The following is a 17,104-nucleotide window of genomic DNA, read 5'->3' as shown; positions in this document are numbered from 1 at the left end:
CAACCCTGGGAGCTGCGGCTTTGCTCAGAGACAGGATGCGCTGGGTTTTGGAACCATGTTGAATAACACACTGAGGGGAGAACACCCAGTGAAAGAGGAAAGTGATGCAGCTTCACTGGAAGCTGTGTCCGCCTAGAGCACTGTTCTGCATTGCCCTCAGGTCCTCATTAGCAGCCAGATACACACTGAGACTCGGAATGCCTGGGGTGCCCATCTGGGCCCGTACGAGCCATGGGAGCCCACTCACACATTCTCTGACGGGAGCCAGTGCTGAGGCTGGACGGGCCTTCGCGCTTCCTCTCAGGACTGCACGACACACTCAGCAGCAACCGCCAGGAAGAGGGAGCTTTGAAAAGACCAGGTTTATCACTCAGAGGTCTCAGACAGCACATGGCACACCCAGGCCACACAGCACCGTCACGGGTAAGGGAGAGAGAGGGGACACAGACGTGGGGCTCTGCCCTTACTGGGGCCCAGGGCGCGGTGCTTAGGCTTTCCATTTTTATTGGCAAACTCAAAACGTAAGAAGGGGAATTAGGTGTTCTAACTAGGGAGAATTGGGGTCCTCAAGCGGTCAGTTATCTAGGTCACTTTGGGTTTTCTTGAAGGGGAGCTGCATGGGTAGGTTGGTCCTTTATCTAGTGGAGTATCTGAGAACATGCTCATGTGGGGTGAGTGCCTTTTAAACAAGTGCCTTGGCAATCAGCAATTGAAAGCTTGGTGCCAGGCACTTAACACTACAACTAAAAAAAGCTTATTATCAGTCACTGGCACTCCAGAGACCTACATACACATCATGGCCCTGGTAAAAAGATTCGATACCTAACATGTGATGTCACCCCAGTCTAAATCTGTAGATCCGGTTCAGGTCCAGCATAAATCTCATCAGAATATTTTGGGGAAAGCCTGATTCTAACATGTGTGTGGGTGAAGATGAAAAGGGAACTCCTTGCTCTTCCAGCTGCTGGTTTCTAGAATTCCACACTCTGTGTGGTTAAGACGAGGGGCTTGAAATCGCGATAGAAAAAGAAGGCAGAACAGACAATTCCACAGAGAGACTGTGCCCGAAGGAGACCTTACTTGTCAGAACAGGCCCTGCAAGAATGTGGGCGGGAGGAACTGCTTAATGATTCCGGTGGCAGCACAGAAAAGCTCATGGAGAGGGTGTAATTGGATACTTATAAAGGAAAATATGTGCAGAAGTCAGCTCCCTGTATCAAGGCCCTAATGGTTAAAGATGGAGCATTCCAGCTTTGATCCTAAACGTATAACATCAGGAGGGCCTCTGAAATAAGATGCAGAGATTAAAAGGTTGATAAATTTAACTCACTTAAACTACCATTTATCAAAAAAAAATTTTTTTAAGTGAGCAAAGTGATATAGGCACAACTTGAAGAAGACGTTTACAACACATGGAAACAAAAAATTATGTATATCAGAATATGTAAAGAAAACATGATTCAAATGGGTAAAAAACACAATCAGATTTTATGAAGAAAATATAGGAAAAAAAATTTTTGTTTAATGATGTCTGTAAAACTACAGAGCAAACAATGCACTGATCATGTGATTTTCGTCAAGTTTGGAATAGAATCTGTGGGGGGAAAGTGAGTTCACAGAGGGCCTGGAAGTTCCCTCTGTGTTAACTGAGTGTTTGCTCCATACTTGTTTGTTGTATTATTTTTCAAATATTCAGTTCAATTCAGTTCAGTCGCTCAGCCGTGTCCGACTCTTTGCGACCCCATAAATCACAGCATGCCAGACATCCCTGTCCATCACCAACTACCGGAGTTTATTCAAACTCATGTCCATTGAGTCAGCGATGCCATCCAGCCATCTCATCCTCCATCGTCCCCTTCTCCTGCCCTGAATCCCTCCCAGCATCAGGGTCTTTTCCAATGAGTCAACTCTTCACATGAGGTGGCCAAAGTATTGGAGTTTCAGCTTCAGCATCAGTCCTTCCAATGAACACTCAGGACTTATCTCCTTTAGGATGGACTGGTTGGATCTCCTTGAAGTCCAAGGGACTCTCAAGAGTCTTCTCCAACACCACAGTTCAGAAGCATCAATTTTTCGGTGCTCATCTTTCTTCACAGTCCAACTCTCACATCCATACATGACCACTAGGAATGCTCTTTTACACGTAAATCAAGAATACGTGTAGTGATGTGCACCAGCAGAGAAACTCACACACTGGTAGGAAGGAGCACTGCTCATCACTGACGTGACCCTTCTTCTGGCACCTTCTGTGGAGGCCTGTGGCCACACGTGCACCCCTGCCCGTCTGCCCAGCAGTGGCTGCACCGGGCCCATGAGCTGTGCATCAGGCCCTGGCTGGTGGCGTCCCGGAACCTGCCGTCCCGCCCAGGGACGCCTTCCCTGCCATCCCACCCATCTCCAGAGACGCCTGCGAGGCCTCCCTGTAAGGGCACACAGCTCTTTGCGTCCGGGGTCGACATCAGGCGGGGAGCCAAGGTCACAGGCTTGTGCAGCAGGTGCTGGGTGCTGTGTCTGGCAGCCGTGTAGATCCACAGGCTGTGGTGTGTGGGTTCACCATCGGGGGCCTCGAGAGACACAAGGTGCACTCATGCGTGCAAGTTCCTTCACGCCAGCCGCTCCCCAGGAGCCACTCGTGCGGAGGCGACCCCAGCTGTCCCCTGAAGCCTGTGACCCAGGCCCCCAGCAGCGTGCTCCCAATTCTCCCAGGGCAGCGGCCACCATGCCTCCCAGCATCTGGGCCCTGCAGTCCCCTCCCCTCCACCAACACACACTCCAGCCGCTGCTTCCCATGATGTCACCTCCTCACCTCCTAAGACTGCCCCCCCGAGAACTGCACCTCTCCCCTCAGCATAGCGTGTGTCTCCCTGTGGCACTCACTACCACCTCACATATAACACGTTCATGTATATTTGTCTCCCTCCTCTGGGAGACAGTCTTCTGTTTATTTTCCATCCACCTGTTGTAGTGTTCTGCTGCCATGACATGTTATCGCAAACTTAGCAATTTAATTGAAACAACGTATTTATTAAGCAGCCTTATTGTAGTCATCATTTTATAATATATACATACATAAAATCATGATATTGTACACCTTAAACTTATACAATGATATGTGTCCATTGTATCTCAATAGTTAAAACATTAAAAAACAGAACAACACTTGTGTTATCTTCTAGTTCTACAGGTCAGACAGTGAATCTGCCTGGGGTCTCAGCTCTGGGTTTCGCATGGCCAGAATCATGGTGTTGGCAAGGCTGCCCTCCCTTCTAGAAGCTCTAGGGGCAAGTCCACATCCAGCCCCTCAGGCTGCGGGCAGGATTCAGTTCCATGATCTGCAGGTTGAAGCCTCTGTTTCTTGCTGGCTGTCACCAGGAGTCATTCTTGTCCATAGAAGGGCTATCCCCATGCCTTGGGTCATGGCCCCTTCCTACACCTCTAAAACCAGCAATAGAAGTTGAGTCCTTTCTTTCTGCTTTGAATCTCTAGGAGCTGGGTCTCTCTGACTGGCCTCAGCTTGAGAAAGTTCTGTTTTTAAGGACTAAAGTGGTTATATTGGGGCCACTGGGATCATCTAGGGAATTTCCTGATTTTGAGGCCCATTTGCACGATGCCTTTTGCAATGTAAGGAAACAGTCACAGACATGACGCCAGGGTTAAAGTTCCTGCTGCCTGCGTCACCTGCCTGCCAGGACAGTGCAGACAATCAGACAAGTGCCTTCTGCAAAGTGAGACCTTTAGAGGAGCTGATGTAGTCAGCCGCTGCTCCAAGTTGTTAGAACCACAAACAAATGGAGACCAGACATGAAAACTCACTGAGCTTCCTCCTACAATTGAAGCTTAATTTAGCTTATTTTGTAAGGCTGACTTGACCTGGGTCATTGGCCTCTAAGAATTAGAAGCAAAACTTAAACTGCTTCTCAGGGTTGATGTGAGGTAACTACTGACCAATTCTGTATCACTTAAGAAAATTCTAATATTGTAAGCAACCACTTTGAATGATAAACCATCAAGTCTTTCCTGCTACACAAGCGGCTTTATGACAGTGTACCCCTGAGCCTCAATACATGCTTTGGTGTGAGTGCTCCCGGTTTGCAGACTGTCTTTTTGGTGTGTGCACAGTGAACTGACTCATTGTTTCTTGGGTGATTCATCGTGTTTACTTTGACTCTTAATGAACCGTGGACAAGGTGCTCTATGAGCTACACTCTGATGGAGCTCTCGCCAGCTCCACTGTAACAGTGGACAGCAGGCCTTGTTACTACTGGCCTAAGAAGCGGGCATTGTCACAATCCCGTTCTCAGGTAGAAGCACTGAGCACAGAACAGGAGACTTGCCCCGGACCGCGGAGCTGGGAGAGCCCCAGGCCCTGTGGTCGGCCCCTGCACAGTCCGTGGGAAGCACCGGGCCTGACTTCTGAGCGCTCCGCCCTGCAGAAACGAGAAGGGCTGCGACCGCGGAGCTGTCTGCCCTGGTCTGCCCGCCTGTGCTTTCTGTAGGGCATCCCACTCTTCAGTCATCCCTCTCACTACTTTTATAAACATGTGTGGTTGTGCCAGGCTGCTAACGGTTCCAGGCTTGCACCACTTTCTGTCCCCTGCCATGCAGACGCCTACCCTAATTCCGAAGTCGTCTATGTCTGGACCAACGGCACCGCCAAGTCAGTGGTGGTGGCAGAAGACGGCTCCAGGCTGAACCAGTACCACCTCATGGGGCAGACCGTGGGCACGGAGAACATCAGCACCAGCACAGGTAGTAGCCCTCCTCTCGCGCACCCCGTGCGGGCGCACGCCCGGGGGAAGCCCCGGCTCTCTTGAGCCACAGGGAGCCTCCACGTCCAGCCCCTCCTCCGGCGCGCACCGAGGCGCAGCTGCGGCGTCCGGGCATTGAGGGTCACGAGGGCCGTTAATCCGAAGTGCATTTGCCCCCATGTGAGCATCAGTGACCCGGGGCCCTGCTTATGTAACAGTCCTGCCGAGCACCGAGACACCAGCAGCAGCCTCTGCAGCAAAGTCAGAGAGCTGCCTGCACATCCTCCCGTTTACCTGCTCTGCTGCTTCCCTGTTTGACCATTTCAGGGATTTCCCCAGGGGTTGAATTTTGGAAATCACAGCGAGCCGCGTAGAAATAGCCAAGGCCTTCGTGGGTGCAGTTAACTCCCGCAGGCAACAGGCCGGCTTGAACCCTCAGGGCAGCACAATCCTGGCTTCACCCGATGCCAAGTGGGCAGGGTCTCCGAAGGAGCACAGTGCATTCCTGGCCTACAGCGACACAGGGTGTCCTCAGACCCCCAGCCCCAGTGGTCACAATCACCAGCTTGGCTGTGAGCAGGGGAGGGCCCTCCAGGGTGCCAAATGGCAGGAGAAATGTGGGACAAGGATGGAGTGAGTCCTGCTTGCAGCATGAGTTCTAAGCCCCAGATGGTCCCCCAGTCAGCATCCAGCATCGTTCTGTCAGCATCACCACCCCTGGGAGCTGGCCGGAAGCAAGGGACGCACATTGCAGCCTTCCACTCCCTGCCTGTCCACTGGAGAGGGCTGGTTCCTCGGAAAGGGCCTGGCAGGCCTGGGAAGAGGCTGCTGCAACATACTGTTGCTGCGGTCAAGGGAAAGGAAGAGTCAGCAGGCCCGGTTTTACGGGAACAAGTGGGAAGGTGGCATGGCTGCAATGCTAGTAAAGAGCGCTACTGTTTCGTGTCATTCTGTGAACATTTTTCAATGGGATTCCGCCCCTATTTGCATTCAAAAAAATGACCTTTTTTGAATGTTATATTGCTATCCTCGACACAAAAATAAAACAGAATGAAAAGAACCATAACAGCAAAAGAATTTATAAGTAGGAGAGTCACTTCAAATCCGAATGCAAAGAAACAGAATGGCGTTTTCCCTCTTCTCAAGCACTGAGAGGCAAAATCAGATCATGGTAAAGATGTCTTTGCTACTAACATACCTCCCCCCCCCTCCCGCCCCCCTTCTCTCTGTCCCCGTCTCCTTCCGCGGGACGGAGCCTATTCCCCTCCTCTCCCCTTCCTGGGGCTGTGGGCTGGGCGTGGTGTGTCTCGGCCCTGCGGGAATTTTGGTCTCCTCTTCTGTAGGGAGCAAGCTTTGCCACACGTGATATTAATTCGTGCTGTGAGGCAAGGCACATAGGGACACGTGCGCAGCTGACCTTACTGAGCGCTGGATTTTGATTCCAGCAGCGAGCGTCCACGCTTCAACCAGTTTCAAACGTCTCAACACAGTGCCCATGCTGCAGTCTGCCCACCCTCAAACAGATGGCCCCATCTGGGGTCCACATCAGCAGAGGCCCCCGACCCTCCACCCGCGTCTACAGTTCTGCCAGGCTCGCTGGCCACACCATCTGATTTTTCCAATCAATCAAAGGACTCTTGTCCTCAGATCAACTCAGCTCTGCCTTCACGTCTGGAAGCATCCTTCCGGTCTCCCCAGGGAGATGCAGACTCACGCAGCAAAGGAGCCCGTCTCACCCGCTCCCCCTCTAGCCGCTTTGGCTCCTTACCAGTTCACCGTCAGTGCAGCGTCGTTCTCCGCGATGAAGGGGAGGTCGGCGCTCGCCTCCCACACCACCAGGCAGATCCAGAGAAGGCACTGGGGCATCGCCGAGGAGACACCCTCACTCTCCCTGGGAGGCGCGGGAGCTCGGCGCGGTCAGGACCCGACGCCTCCTGGGTCTGCTGCCTCTCACCCCCAGCCAGGGGCGGGGCGCTGAGCCTGTGGGGGCCTGGAAGCCCACCACCCCTGCCAGCCCTCTCTGGCTGGGAAATGAGGACAAACTCTCCACCCGCGACAGGGCTCTGTGATGTCCTGAGTTGTATGTAGAGAGGCTAAATCCTGAAATCCCGAGGGCAGTAGCAGTGAGGGGGGCAGGTGGAGAGCGGCACAGATTGTAACCAGGGATTAGGAAAACACACAAATCTGATTTTCCCCAGAAAAGCATTCGCCAGCAGAGGCTCTTCAGAGGCTGGGGGTCAAGAGACTCATAAAACAACCAGCCTCTCCTTCACCCGAACAACACAATTAAATGCTTGTCCAAAGAGAAGGTGGAGAGAAGGGAGACTCCCCAGCGGACTGTGACGGGGCAGGAACCACAGGGCGGGACTGTAGGGCTTCCTTTAGGTGGCTGACTGCACTGACTTGCTTATTTGCAGGTGAATACACAATCATGACAGCTCATTTCCATCTGAAGAGGAAGATTGGGTACTTTGTCATCCAGACCTACCTCCCCTGCATAATGACCGTGATCTTGTCACAAGTGTCCTTTTGGCTGAACCGAGAATCAGTTCCCGCCAGGACAGTGTTTGGTGAGTGTACTTAACCCAGGCCTGCAGACTGTGTTCTGCCTAGTCTAACATCCCAAAACTACAGCCTAGAGCTGCCTGTCTATTCTGTGGCCTTGAAAACAAATTCAGTCTTAAAGACTAGATTTAGGGCTGCTTTCTGAAGGAGGGTTCAGAGCAATTTGATCATCATTTCCCTCCTGAAAAGCCTTTCACCAGTAGCCTGTTTTTTTTTGGGGGGGGGGGTAGGGTGGGGCAGGCAGGACAGTGTTTTTGAAATCTCCAGCAATCTGTCTTACATGAGATTTTGCTACAATATTTCACAAGTCTCATAAAGTACTATTTTCTATGTTATCAGGCAATTTTCTTTGAAATATGCATGCTGCTTCAAAATTAACTCCCAAGTTGCAGTTAATATGTTGCATGTGATATGATAGTAATAGGTTATATATATAAAATACAATATGATAGTAATAGATTATATATATAAAATATAATACATATTACTGTGTGTGTGTGTGTGTGTGTGTGTGTTGCTCAGCCGTGTCCAATTCTTTGCGACCTCATGGACTATAGCCTGCCAGCCTCCTCTGCCCATGGAATTTTCTAGGCAAGAATACTTGGGGTGGGTTGCCGTTCCTTTCTCCAGGGGACCTTCCCGACCCAGGGATCGAACGCAGGTCTCCATTGCAGGCAGATTCTTTACCACTGAACCATCAGTATGTATAAATATGGGCTTCCCAGGTGGTGCTAGTGATAAAGAATCCACCTACCAATGCAGGAAATGCAAGAACTGTGGGTTCGATCCCTGGGTCCGGAAGATCCCCTGGAGAATGAAATGACAACCCACTCCAGTATTCTTGCCTGAAAAATTCAATGGACAAAAGAGCCTGGCAGACTAAAGTCCACAGGACCACAGAAATTCAGAAACGACTGAGCAACTGAACAAGAACAACAAATGTGTAAATAAACACATATATGAGATATATGCATGTATGATATGTGTGTATATGTATACATATGTATGATAAGAATCTAGAATATTATCTGACATCCCTGAGACATAAATCAAGTTTAGCCAGATCCAGCTAGCTGGTACCTTGACACAGCAGACGTGATCCAATGTTTAACTCTTACTTGGAAGCTCATTTCATCAAATTCAACATTAAAAGTAATTTCATGGGTGAGTTGTAATGGATATTCACATCATTCTAAATTGTAAAGTACTGTTTCCACCTCAGCTCTTCCTATTGTACTTTTTCTTCCAAAGAAGGAAAGGTGCCCTGCATTTCCTGCCAAAACTCCTGTAGGTGGAGGAAGCTGGGGATCCTGGAGATTCCCAGGAAGGGCCCAGGACTGCTCCTGTGCCACCAGCTGTCTGCCTCCAACCACGTGCTTCATCTGCCTCATCTGGCTTAGCGTCAGGAAGGTGTGGGGGTTGGCTTGTGGCTAGACAGTGTTCCCCCAGCTCTTTAGGAGAACATTAGTAGGTGGGCAAGGAAAAAATTTTAGTTTGGAGAGTGCCTTGTATTCCAGTCTGCTTCCTCGTAGAGATTTTCATCTAGTGTTAGGATGTTAAAAGACTCAAGGAGACACAAGAAGCCTGTTTAAGGTCACACACAGAGCACTGCTCTCTATCACAATGATGAAATGGATCTCTAAGAAAAATCAAAGATGACCACTGATTTCTCATTAAGCATCAATTCCATGCACAGTGCCATGTTCAGTAAGGGTATGTAAATATCTCTGAAGGATGACACTGAATGGACACTAAGCTGCTATGACCACCAGCAGCAATACACTCTTTTGATGCTGTTTTCTGGGGCTGTCCTAATATAGTTCCTCACACTGAGGGCTTAAGCAATAGAAGTTAACTGCCTGGAGTTAATTGTTCTGGAAGCTACAAGTCCCAAATCAGCAGCGTTGGTTTTCTCTGAAGGAAGGCTCTGTGTCTGGCCTCTCTCCTAGTTTCTGGTTTTTTCTTGGCATGTGGCAGCATAATTCTGGTCTTCACATGGGGTTTTCCCTGTGTGTGTGTGTGAGAGAGAGAGAGATACCAGTCATATTGGATTAAGGCCTATCCTTGTAACCTCATTGTAACTTGATTACTTCTGTAATCACCATATTTCTAAGTAAGATCTGGAAAGTAATTCTGACTTCTAGAGATTAGGACTTCAGCCTCTGAATTTGGGGAGAGCGGCACACAGTTCCACTGGAACAGCTGCATTGCACTCACACCCCATGCACAGACATGCACCCTTACGCAAGCAAAACTGTGAGCTTGTGGAAGCTACATGGGCTGTAAGTGTTCCGCAGACCTGGGTCCTAGTATTGGCTCTCATTTGCCAGCTGGTAAATTTGAGCGCATTACTATTTTTAAATCTTTAAGCTCCTCACCTGCCAAATGTGAATATTGACACCCATCCAGAATGTAGCTTAGGTCAGGGGCTGGCCCCTAGCAGACGCCCAATAAAGGCTCAACAGCTCCCTCTGAGGACCTAGACTTGCTGTATGCTCACTGCAGATTTCCCTAGAAGACAAGGCAGATGGCTACAGGCATCTCACACAGCAGCCTCAAGGTGACCCAGATCTTTCTTAGAGGGAGTGCCAAGACCTAGATTCAGATGTGGCACTTCTGTTGCACTCGGGTCCTCAGAGTCTGCAGGCTCCGTTAGTCCACGTGAAAGCAAGTCTGCTGCATGAGTTTTCTGGAGCCCACAGATTGTCAGGTGCAGTGAGTCTTTGTGAAGTGCTTCCCCAGAGCCGGGGGGACATCCCTGCCCATCTCAGCTGGACTTCTCTGAGGAACACAAAGATGCCCCCGTCTCCTAACTTATCCGTGCTGGGCATCCGGTCTCTGCAGGGTCGGGTCAGGACAACAGGGACGCAGTTAGGGTATGTGTACAAATCAGACCCTATCCCTGCCCACCTCGATCTAATATTCTAGTGAAGCAGACAACTGACAAGATAAGCAGACTAAGCAGTGTGTGTTTTAAATGAACGTGTTCTGCTGTGAGAATTGTACAAAGAGGAGAGACCTGGGCTGAGAGACAGTTTCTTTCTGTCTCTGTCTCATGCTGGGCTGTTATACTGGGGTCCGGTGCTAGAGCTGACCCTTGTTCCAATTGTCCCCCCTTATCGTTGACCAGGGGTGACCACGGTGCTGACCATGACAACCCTCAGCATCAGTGCCCGGAACTCTCTGCCCAAAGTGGCTTATGCAACAGCCATGGACTGGTTCATAGCCGTGTGTTACGCTTTTGTGTTCTCTGCGCTGATCGAGTTTGCCACTGTCAACTACTTCACAAAGAGAGGCTGGGCCTGGGATGGAAAAAAAGCCTTGGAAGCAGCCAAGATTAAGGTACTGACTTCATTTTCCTCCTTACTCCAGAGAAAACGGGCCGGATTTCATGTCCAACCATAAGACCAAATGTTTCTCTTCCCTACATCCCTCCCCCTGAAAAATGATTCCTTCCCTTATATCCTTGGACCTTACAAAGTCTTATAACAGGTCCTGTTTTAACTTTGTTTTCAATCACCAGCTTCATTCAAGGGAAAGATCTGACTTCATGTGGATGGTTTGGGCTTGTTTATACTCAGGCCCATTACTTTTGATGAAGTACCTTCTGTCTGTTCAGGGACTGCTTACCCAGTTTTGAATTGCACAGTTGTTCTGCTCTTTCTTTTGCCACTTCACCATGCAGTGTGTCTTCTGCAAGGTGGCTGAAGGTCATGAAGGGAGCATATGAATTATTGAAAGCAACACAACAGCAAACACACCTGATTCTACTCATGAGATGATCTGCCGTGCTTAAACGAGGCATGAGTTATTGTGGGAAGCATTTTTCTGTGCAGAGCAATTAAGTGCTGAGTATATAGAAAGAGATTGGTGCCTGAATCTAAAAAATATTTGAAGAAAAAGGTTGTGCAACATTCCAACTTGAACCAGGTCCTTGGGGAAAAGAAAATAACATACATGGAAGAGAAAAGAAATAGCACATGATAAAGCACTAATTATACCATACATAAAACAAACGAGCAAGTGAGATATGAGAGATGAGCAGGCCAGAGTTGCCAGAGCAGACTTGAACGTGAAACTCCATCTGTCCTTTGGAAATCATCACGAAGGCAGTCCTGGAAGGCCCTCCTGGAGACTGGACCCCAGACCCATGATGGTGCCTAGATACTTTGCTGCTGCTGAGGGCACTCAGGGGTGCACACCCACAACTATACAATTGTTTTTCTTTGCATTCAACACAGCTGTTCTTTTCTTATGAAAAGTCCGAAGTTCTGACTTGACCTGGCCCATCAGATTCTTCCTACTTCCAAGCACCATGAGTCCACTCCCACGCTGAGGTTTCAGTCATGAAAGAAAGACCTGCTTCCAGGCCCAGCTCACCCGTGTGGAGATGGAGGAAGGCCTAATGGGCCCGTATCAGGCCCCTGCGGGCAGGAGGGGAGGGGAGAGGTGCCTGGGCAGGCCTTGACAGGCACGAAGCTCCCAGATGGGTGTGTCTGGGGGAGGTGACCGGGGCAGGGGCCAGCTGAGCAGAGCGGGCGGTTGGCAGAGAGCTGGGAGACCGCAGAGACAGGGGGCTGTCAGACAGTGGAGGCTCTTGACTGAAGGGTCCCAGTAGGCAGAGCCACGGGGATGTTCGTACCCCGACAAGCATGAAGTCTGGGGAGAGGGGCTTCCCGGCCCTGTGTTGCCGGGAAGTAAACGTTTGCTATGGGCCTGGTGAGGGTCGACTGGAGGTGGCCCCCTTGAGTGGGGCAGCCAGCTGGGAGGTGCGGCAGGAGCTGAGGCCGTCAGGCTTATGTCTGTGAGTCTGGGAGGAAGGCGGAGTGGCAGAGAGGCCCTGAATGTTGTCAAGTGGGCTGTCATCATCGTCAGCCACCTCCTTCTCCCGCACGCGGCCTCCCTGTCCTTCCCACTCATCACAGGTCTGGACACAGCCCAGAAGGGAGAGGAGGGCTTGGAGGTAAAGTAGCTTGTCTCACTCCAGACTAGCACTGATCTCCCAGAAGACTGCATGTTGCCCCCAGAGGTGTGGAGCAGGGGGTCCCATGCCCCAGACTAGTGGAGACATCAGGGTATCTGCAGGCATCCCAGCCAGCAAGCCATACTTTAGACATGGTGGTGAGCATGAATAAGGAAGTGTATCATTACTCTTTTTGCATGAACTGGCTTTTACTTATAAGCAGAGAAAACTTGAACACCAATCTGCCACCATTACCTGTTGGGGTCTTCAGAGTTGGGGGTGCCAGGCAGTTTTTAGGGGTGAACACCTGTGAAAGGAGAGAGGAAAAAGTTCAAGTTGACTGTGAAGAGAGTGGTCTGCTGGCCACTGTGCCCTCAGCTGGGCAGCAAGTCTTCCCTGAAAGAGCACCAGGGGCCCGTCTCCGACCACTGTGGCGGTCCTAAGGCTCATGCGCTGCCTCCCCCAAGCAGGACTCCCGCTCCTGAGACCACCCTTCTGTCCTCCAGTGTCTGCTCTGCCCTGGTTACCCCAGGACATGAGGGCTGCACAAGACACTGACGGAGCTAGTCTGTCAGGCTGGCGGCAGCCCCTCACGGTGCGCACAGAGCCACAGGGTCCGCAGAGGGCCCTCCTGGAAAGCTGCTCACAGGCCCTGCTCTGCCCTGAGGCTCATGGTCGTCCTCGCAGTGGGCCCGGGTTCTCATGCTCCCTGGGGCTGGGTCTGCACGCGCACTTACTCAACCTCACTTTCCACCGCGGCTTCCTGCCCCCTCTCCATGTCCTTCCTCTCTGCTTTTTACCTTTCACATATTTTTAACAGTTAATATATTTTCTATTCTGTTTTAAAACTAGAGTCACCAGGCTGTGCACTACATTTCCTGATCTTATTTATTTTATAACTGGAAGTTTGTACCTTATGACCACCTTCATCCACTTTGCTCCCCACCCTACCCTGACCAGTTTGGATCCTACGTATAAGTGAAGTCACGGTATTTGTCTTGTCTGATTTATTTCACTTAGAACAGTGATTTCAAGGTCCATCCCTGTTGTAAATGGCAGGATTTTCTTCATTTTTATGGCTGAATAGTATTCCACTGTGTGTCTGTGTATGTGTGTGTGTGTATTAGTATATAGTATTAGGATTCTCTGGTGGCTTAGCAGTAAAGAATCCACCTGCAATGCAGGAGACACAGGATCAATCCCTGGGTCAGGAAGATCCCCTGGAGGAGGAAATGGCAACCCACTCCAGTAATCTTGCCTGGAGAATCCCATGGACAGAGGAGCCTGGTGGTCTACAGACCACGGGGCTGCAAAACAGTCAGACACGACTTAGCAACCAAACTGCATTCATATATATGTATATTCATGGTCAGTCACTTCAGCTATGTGTATATGCATATATATGTGTGTGTGTGTATGTGTGCATTTTGTTTAACTATTCATCTGTTGATGGATACTTGTTGTTACCAATCTTTGCTATTGTCTTGCATGTGAAATTCTAGAACAGGCAAAATAGTTTATGGTATTAAAACCCAGAATAGTGGTTCATTTTGCTGTGGTGAGGATGGAAATGGACTGGGAAGGGTCATGGTGACCTTCTGGAGTGCTGATGGTGTTCTATCTTGATCACCAAGACAGAGAAATTTAATTTAAACCTCATTAAATTTAATTCAATGAGACTGTGTTAACTTGATAAAAGAACAGAATTTTTCTCAACATTCTGTCATGAGAATTTTCAAACATGTGGAAATGTTGAATTACGGAATGAAAACCTCTACTATTAACTTTTTACTATGCTTGTGTCTTCACCACCTATCTGTCATTTATGTCACCTAACATCTGTCTATCCTTCATCCATCCACCCCTCCTCAGTCCATTAATGCATCTTAATTCTTGATGGATTCAAAGTGAATGGTGCATTTCCCACTATATACTTCAGCAAGCATATCACTAATTAGAGTTCAATATTCGTTTACTGTTTGATTCTTTTGAAGCAAAATTGACAGAGTGTGAAGTGCACAAACACTAAGGGTACTCCTGAGAAGGCTTGACGATCATGCTCACCTGTATAACCCAAACCCTTCACTTGTATAACCCAAACCCCATGAACACAGAGCACGTGGTCACACTCCAGAAGAATATGCTCACCTGTATAACCCAAACCCCGTGAACACAGAGCATGTCATCACACTCCAGGAGAACATGCTCACCTGCATAACCCAAACCCTGTGAACACAGAGCACGTCGTCACACTCCAGGAGAACATGCTCACCTGCATAACCCAAACCCTGTGAACACAGAGCACGTCATCACACTCCAGAAGAACATGCTCACCTGTATAACCCAAACCCTGTGAACACAGCACGTTGTCACACTCCAGGCCACGGGCCCCTTCCCAGTCCATTCCTGTCCTTGCCACACCAAAGGGAGCCATTTCCTAACCTTTCTACCATAAACTATTTTGCCTGTTCTAGAATTTTACATCCAAGACTGGCCATGGGGGGTTCTGAGCTTGGAAGGCTGTCCTCCACCAGAGATCAGCTGAACCCCCTGTCTGTCTTTGTCTCTTTTGAGAGAGAAACCCTTAGAAGAGAACTGATAGTTGCTTGCAAACATCATGCTCTTACATTCTTCTTGTATTTTGCAGAAAAAGGAGCGTGAACTTACAATAAATAAGTCAACAAATGCTTACACTACTGGGAAGATGACCCACCCCCCAAACATCCCGAAGGAGCAGACCCCTGCAGGGACCACAAATGCCTCTTCAGCCTCAGTTAAACCTGAAGACAAGACTTCTGAAAACAAAAAGACTTACAACAGCATCAGCAAGATTGACAAAATGTCCCGAATTATATTCCCAGTTCTGTTTGGCACTTTCAACCTCGTCTACTGGGCAACATATTTGAATAGGGAGCCGGTGATTAAAGGGGCTACCTCTCCAAAGTGAGCTTTCGTGCTCCCAAACTCCAAGAGAGCCATCCATCAGTGACGGCACCAAGGAGAGGTTGAACTTGGGGGGCCTCCCTTATTTGGGCACTATCTTTCAGGAAATTTTTGCATGTTTAATTATATGTACCAATAATATTGCCTTGATGTTTCTATATATAATGTCAGATGTTTCAGAGATGACACATTGATAAATAAATCAAGCCACTTTCTAGAAAAACAGGAGTCATGGCACTGACACTCAGATGCTCAGCACCTTACACTGATAGTTTACAAACAGGTATATTTTTAACTGTTCCAAGTGTTACCTAACAATGTTTTTTATACTTCAGATGTCATTTCATACAAATTTTCCCAGCAAATAAATATTTTAGGTAATGCTCCATGATTATTACTTGACCAACTCTCACAAGAAATGGATATCACAAAGCACATTTTGCATTGAAAATGAAACTGTGGGCATTTATGTACAAAACTAATTGCCTTTGATAATTCTTTGAAATTAAAGAATTTAATTGCTCTGAAATTAAAACTATTGCATGATCTTATGTTAAGAAATAAATATTTGTGCAGACATTTAATAATAGAAGTATATAGTATGTTAGATTAACAGATAAAATATTTCCCCAAGTTAAAATTTAACTGTTAAAAAAATTTTTTTTGTGGAGTGGGAGGGAAACTTACTTCTCTCCCTCTGACCACCCACCCTCGACCGACTAACTGAACAATGACCAAGAAAGAAAAGATCTTAAAACAAAAAGTAGTGTGATGACAGTCTTGGCATCTGACCTGAGCATCCACTGTCTGAAACACTGACCACAATTCACTGCAGCCAGAGTATAGTGCTTCAGTGGTGAGAAACTGTAAATGACTTATTTTCCATTTTATTTCCCTGTATGTTATTTCATGATTGACTTATTGCTCTGTAAGCTTTTGTATATGAACCTTACATGTTCATTAAAAAATAAAAATGAAACTGATCTTGTGGAAAAATGTCATTTTCTGAAAATATTTCAGATTTTGGTGGGTGTACTGACTCATTTTCTAAAGATGATGTAAAGGAAACCCAACACCATGATGAAAGTGCTTGGGGAAAAAGCCTCTTACTTAGCTGTTCATCTCTGTTCCAGTCTGATTCTTCTGGGTGGCATGTAAAGAGAAAGCTGACTTCAACCACGATGAGGTGAACAGGTAGAACCAGAAGTTCTTTCCATCACATGCATCTCCATGATACAGTGCTCCACCGATCTCTGCTCGATAGAGTGCTCCCTGAAGGTAAGGTTACTGCTCAGTCCTCCATGCCTTTCCTTCTGCTGTTTGTGAAGAGTGATACAAAGAAATGCATGTAGACCATCTGCTTACTGTTAGAGGATAACATGTATGAAAGGAACAGTTTCTTTTTCCTCTCATAAAAGGGATTTTATGACTATTAGCAAATGGTATCAAAGTTCAGTTCAGTTCAGTCACTCAGTCATGTCTGACTCTGCGATCCCATGAACCACAGCATGCCAGGCCTCCCCGTCCATCACCAACTCCCAGAGCCTACCCAAACCCATGTCCATTGAGTCAGTGATGCCATCCAACCATCTCCTCCTCTGTCATCCTCTTCTCTTCCTGCCCTCAATCTTTCCCAGCATCACGGTCTTTTCCAGTGAGTCAGCTCTTTGAATCAGGTGGCCAAAGTACTGGAGTTTCAGCATCAGCATCAGTCCTTCCAATGAACACCCAGGACTGGTCTCCTTTAGGATGGACTGGTTGGACCTCCTTGCAGTCCAAGGGACTCTCAAGAGCCTTCTCCAACACCACAGTTCAAAAGCATCAATTCTTCTGCACTCAGCTTTCTTTCTAGTCCAACACTCACATCCATACATGACCACTGGAA

At 48.4% G+C, this 17,104-nt stretch overlaps 1 protein-coding gene across 6 annotated transcripts in view; it reads left to right on the top strand.

Annotated features, from left to right (window-relative positions):
- The window catches only part of GABRA5 (gamma-aminobutyric acid type A receptor subunit alpha5), a 96,829-nt gene extending 80,615 nt beyond the window's left edge, over window positions 1-16,214 (top strand). For 5 of the 6 annotated variants that reach the window (XM_043434548.1, XM_043434547.1, XM_043434545.1 and 2 more), the window contains 4 exons: window positions 4,606-4,749; window positions 7,166-7,318; window positions 10,444-10,655; window positions 14,924-16,214. In XM_043434548.1, coding sequence (XP_043290483.1) covers window positions 4,606-4,749; window positions 7,166-7,318; window positions 10,444-10,655; window positions 14,924-15,223 — 809 coding nt within the window. In that variant the 3' untranslated portion in view covers window positions 15,224-16,214. The remainder of the gene's footprint in view (window positions 1-4,605; window positions 4,750-7,165; window positions 7,319-10,443; window positions 10,656-14,923) is intronic. The other variant, XM_043434551.1, reaches the window with a different exon arrangement.
- Window positions 16,215-17,104: the final 890 nt, after the last annotated feature.

Source organism: Cervus canadensis, chromosome 17 (genome assembly GCF_019320065.1).
Source record: "Cervus canadensis isolate Bull #8, Minnesota chromosome 17, ASM1932006v1, whole genome shotgun sequence".
NCBI lineage: Eukaryota > Metazoa > Chordata > Mammalia > Artiodactyla > Cervidae > Cervus > Cervus canadensis.
Note: the sequence above shows the minus strand (reverse complement) of the source record. Positions and strands in the feature narration are given on the sequence as shown.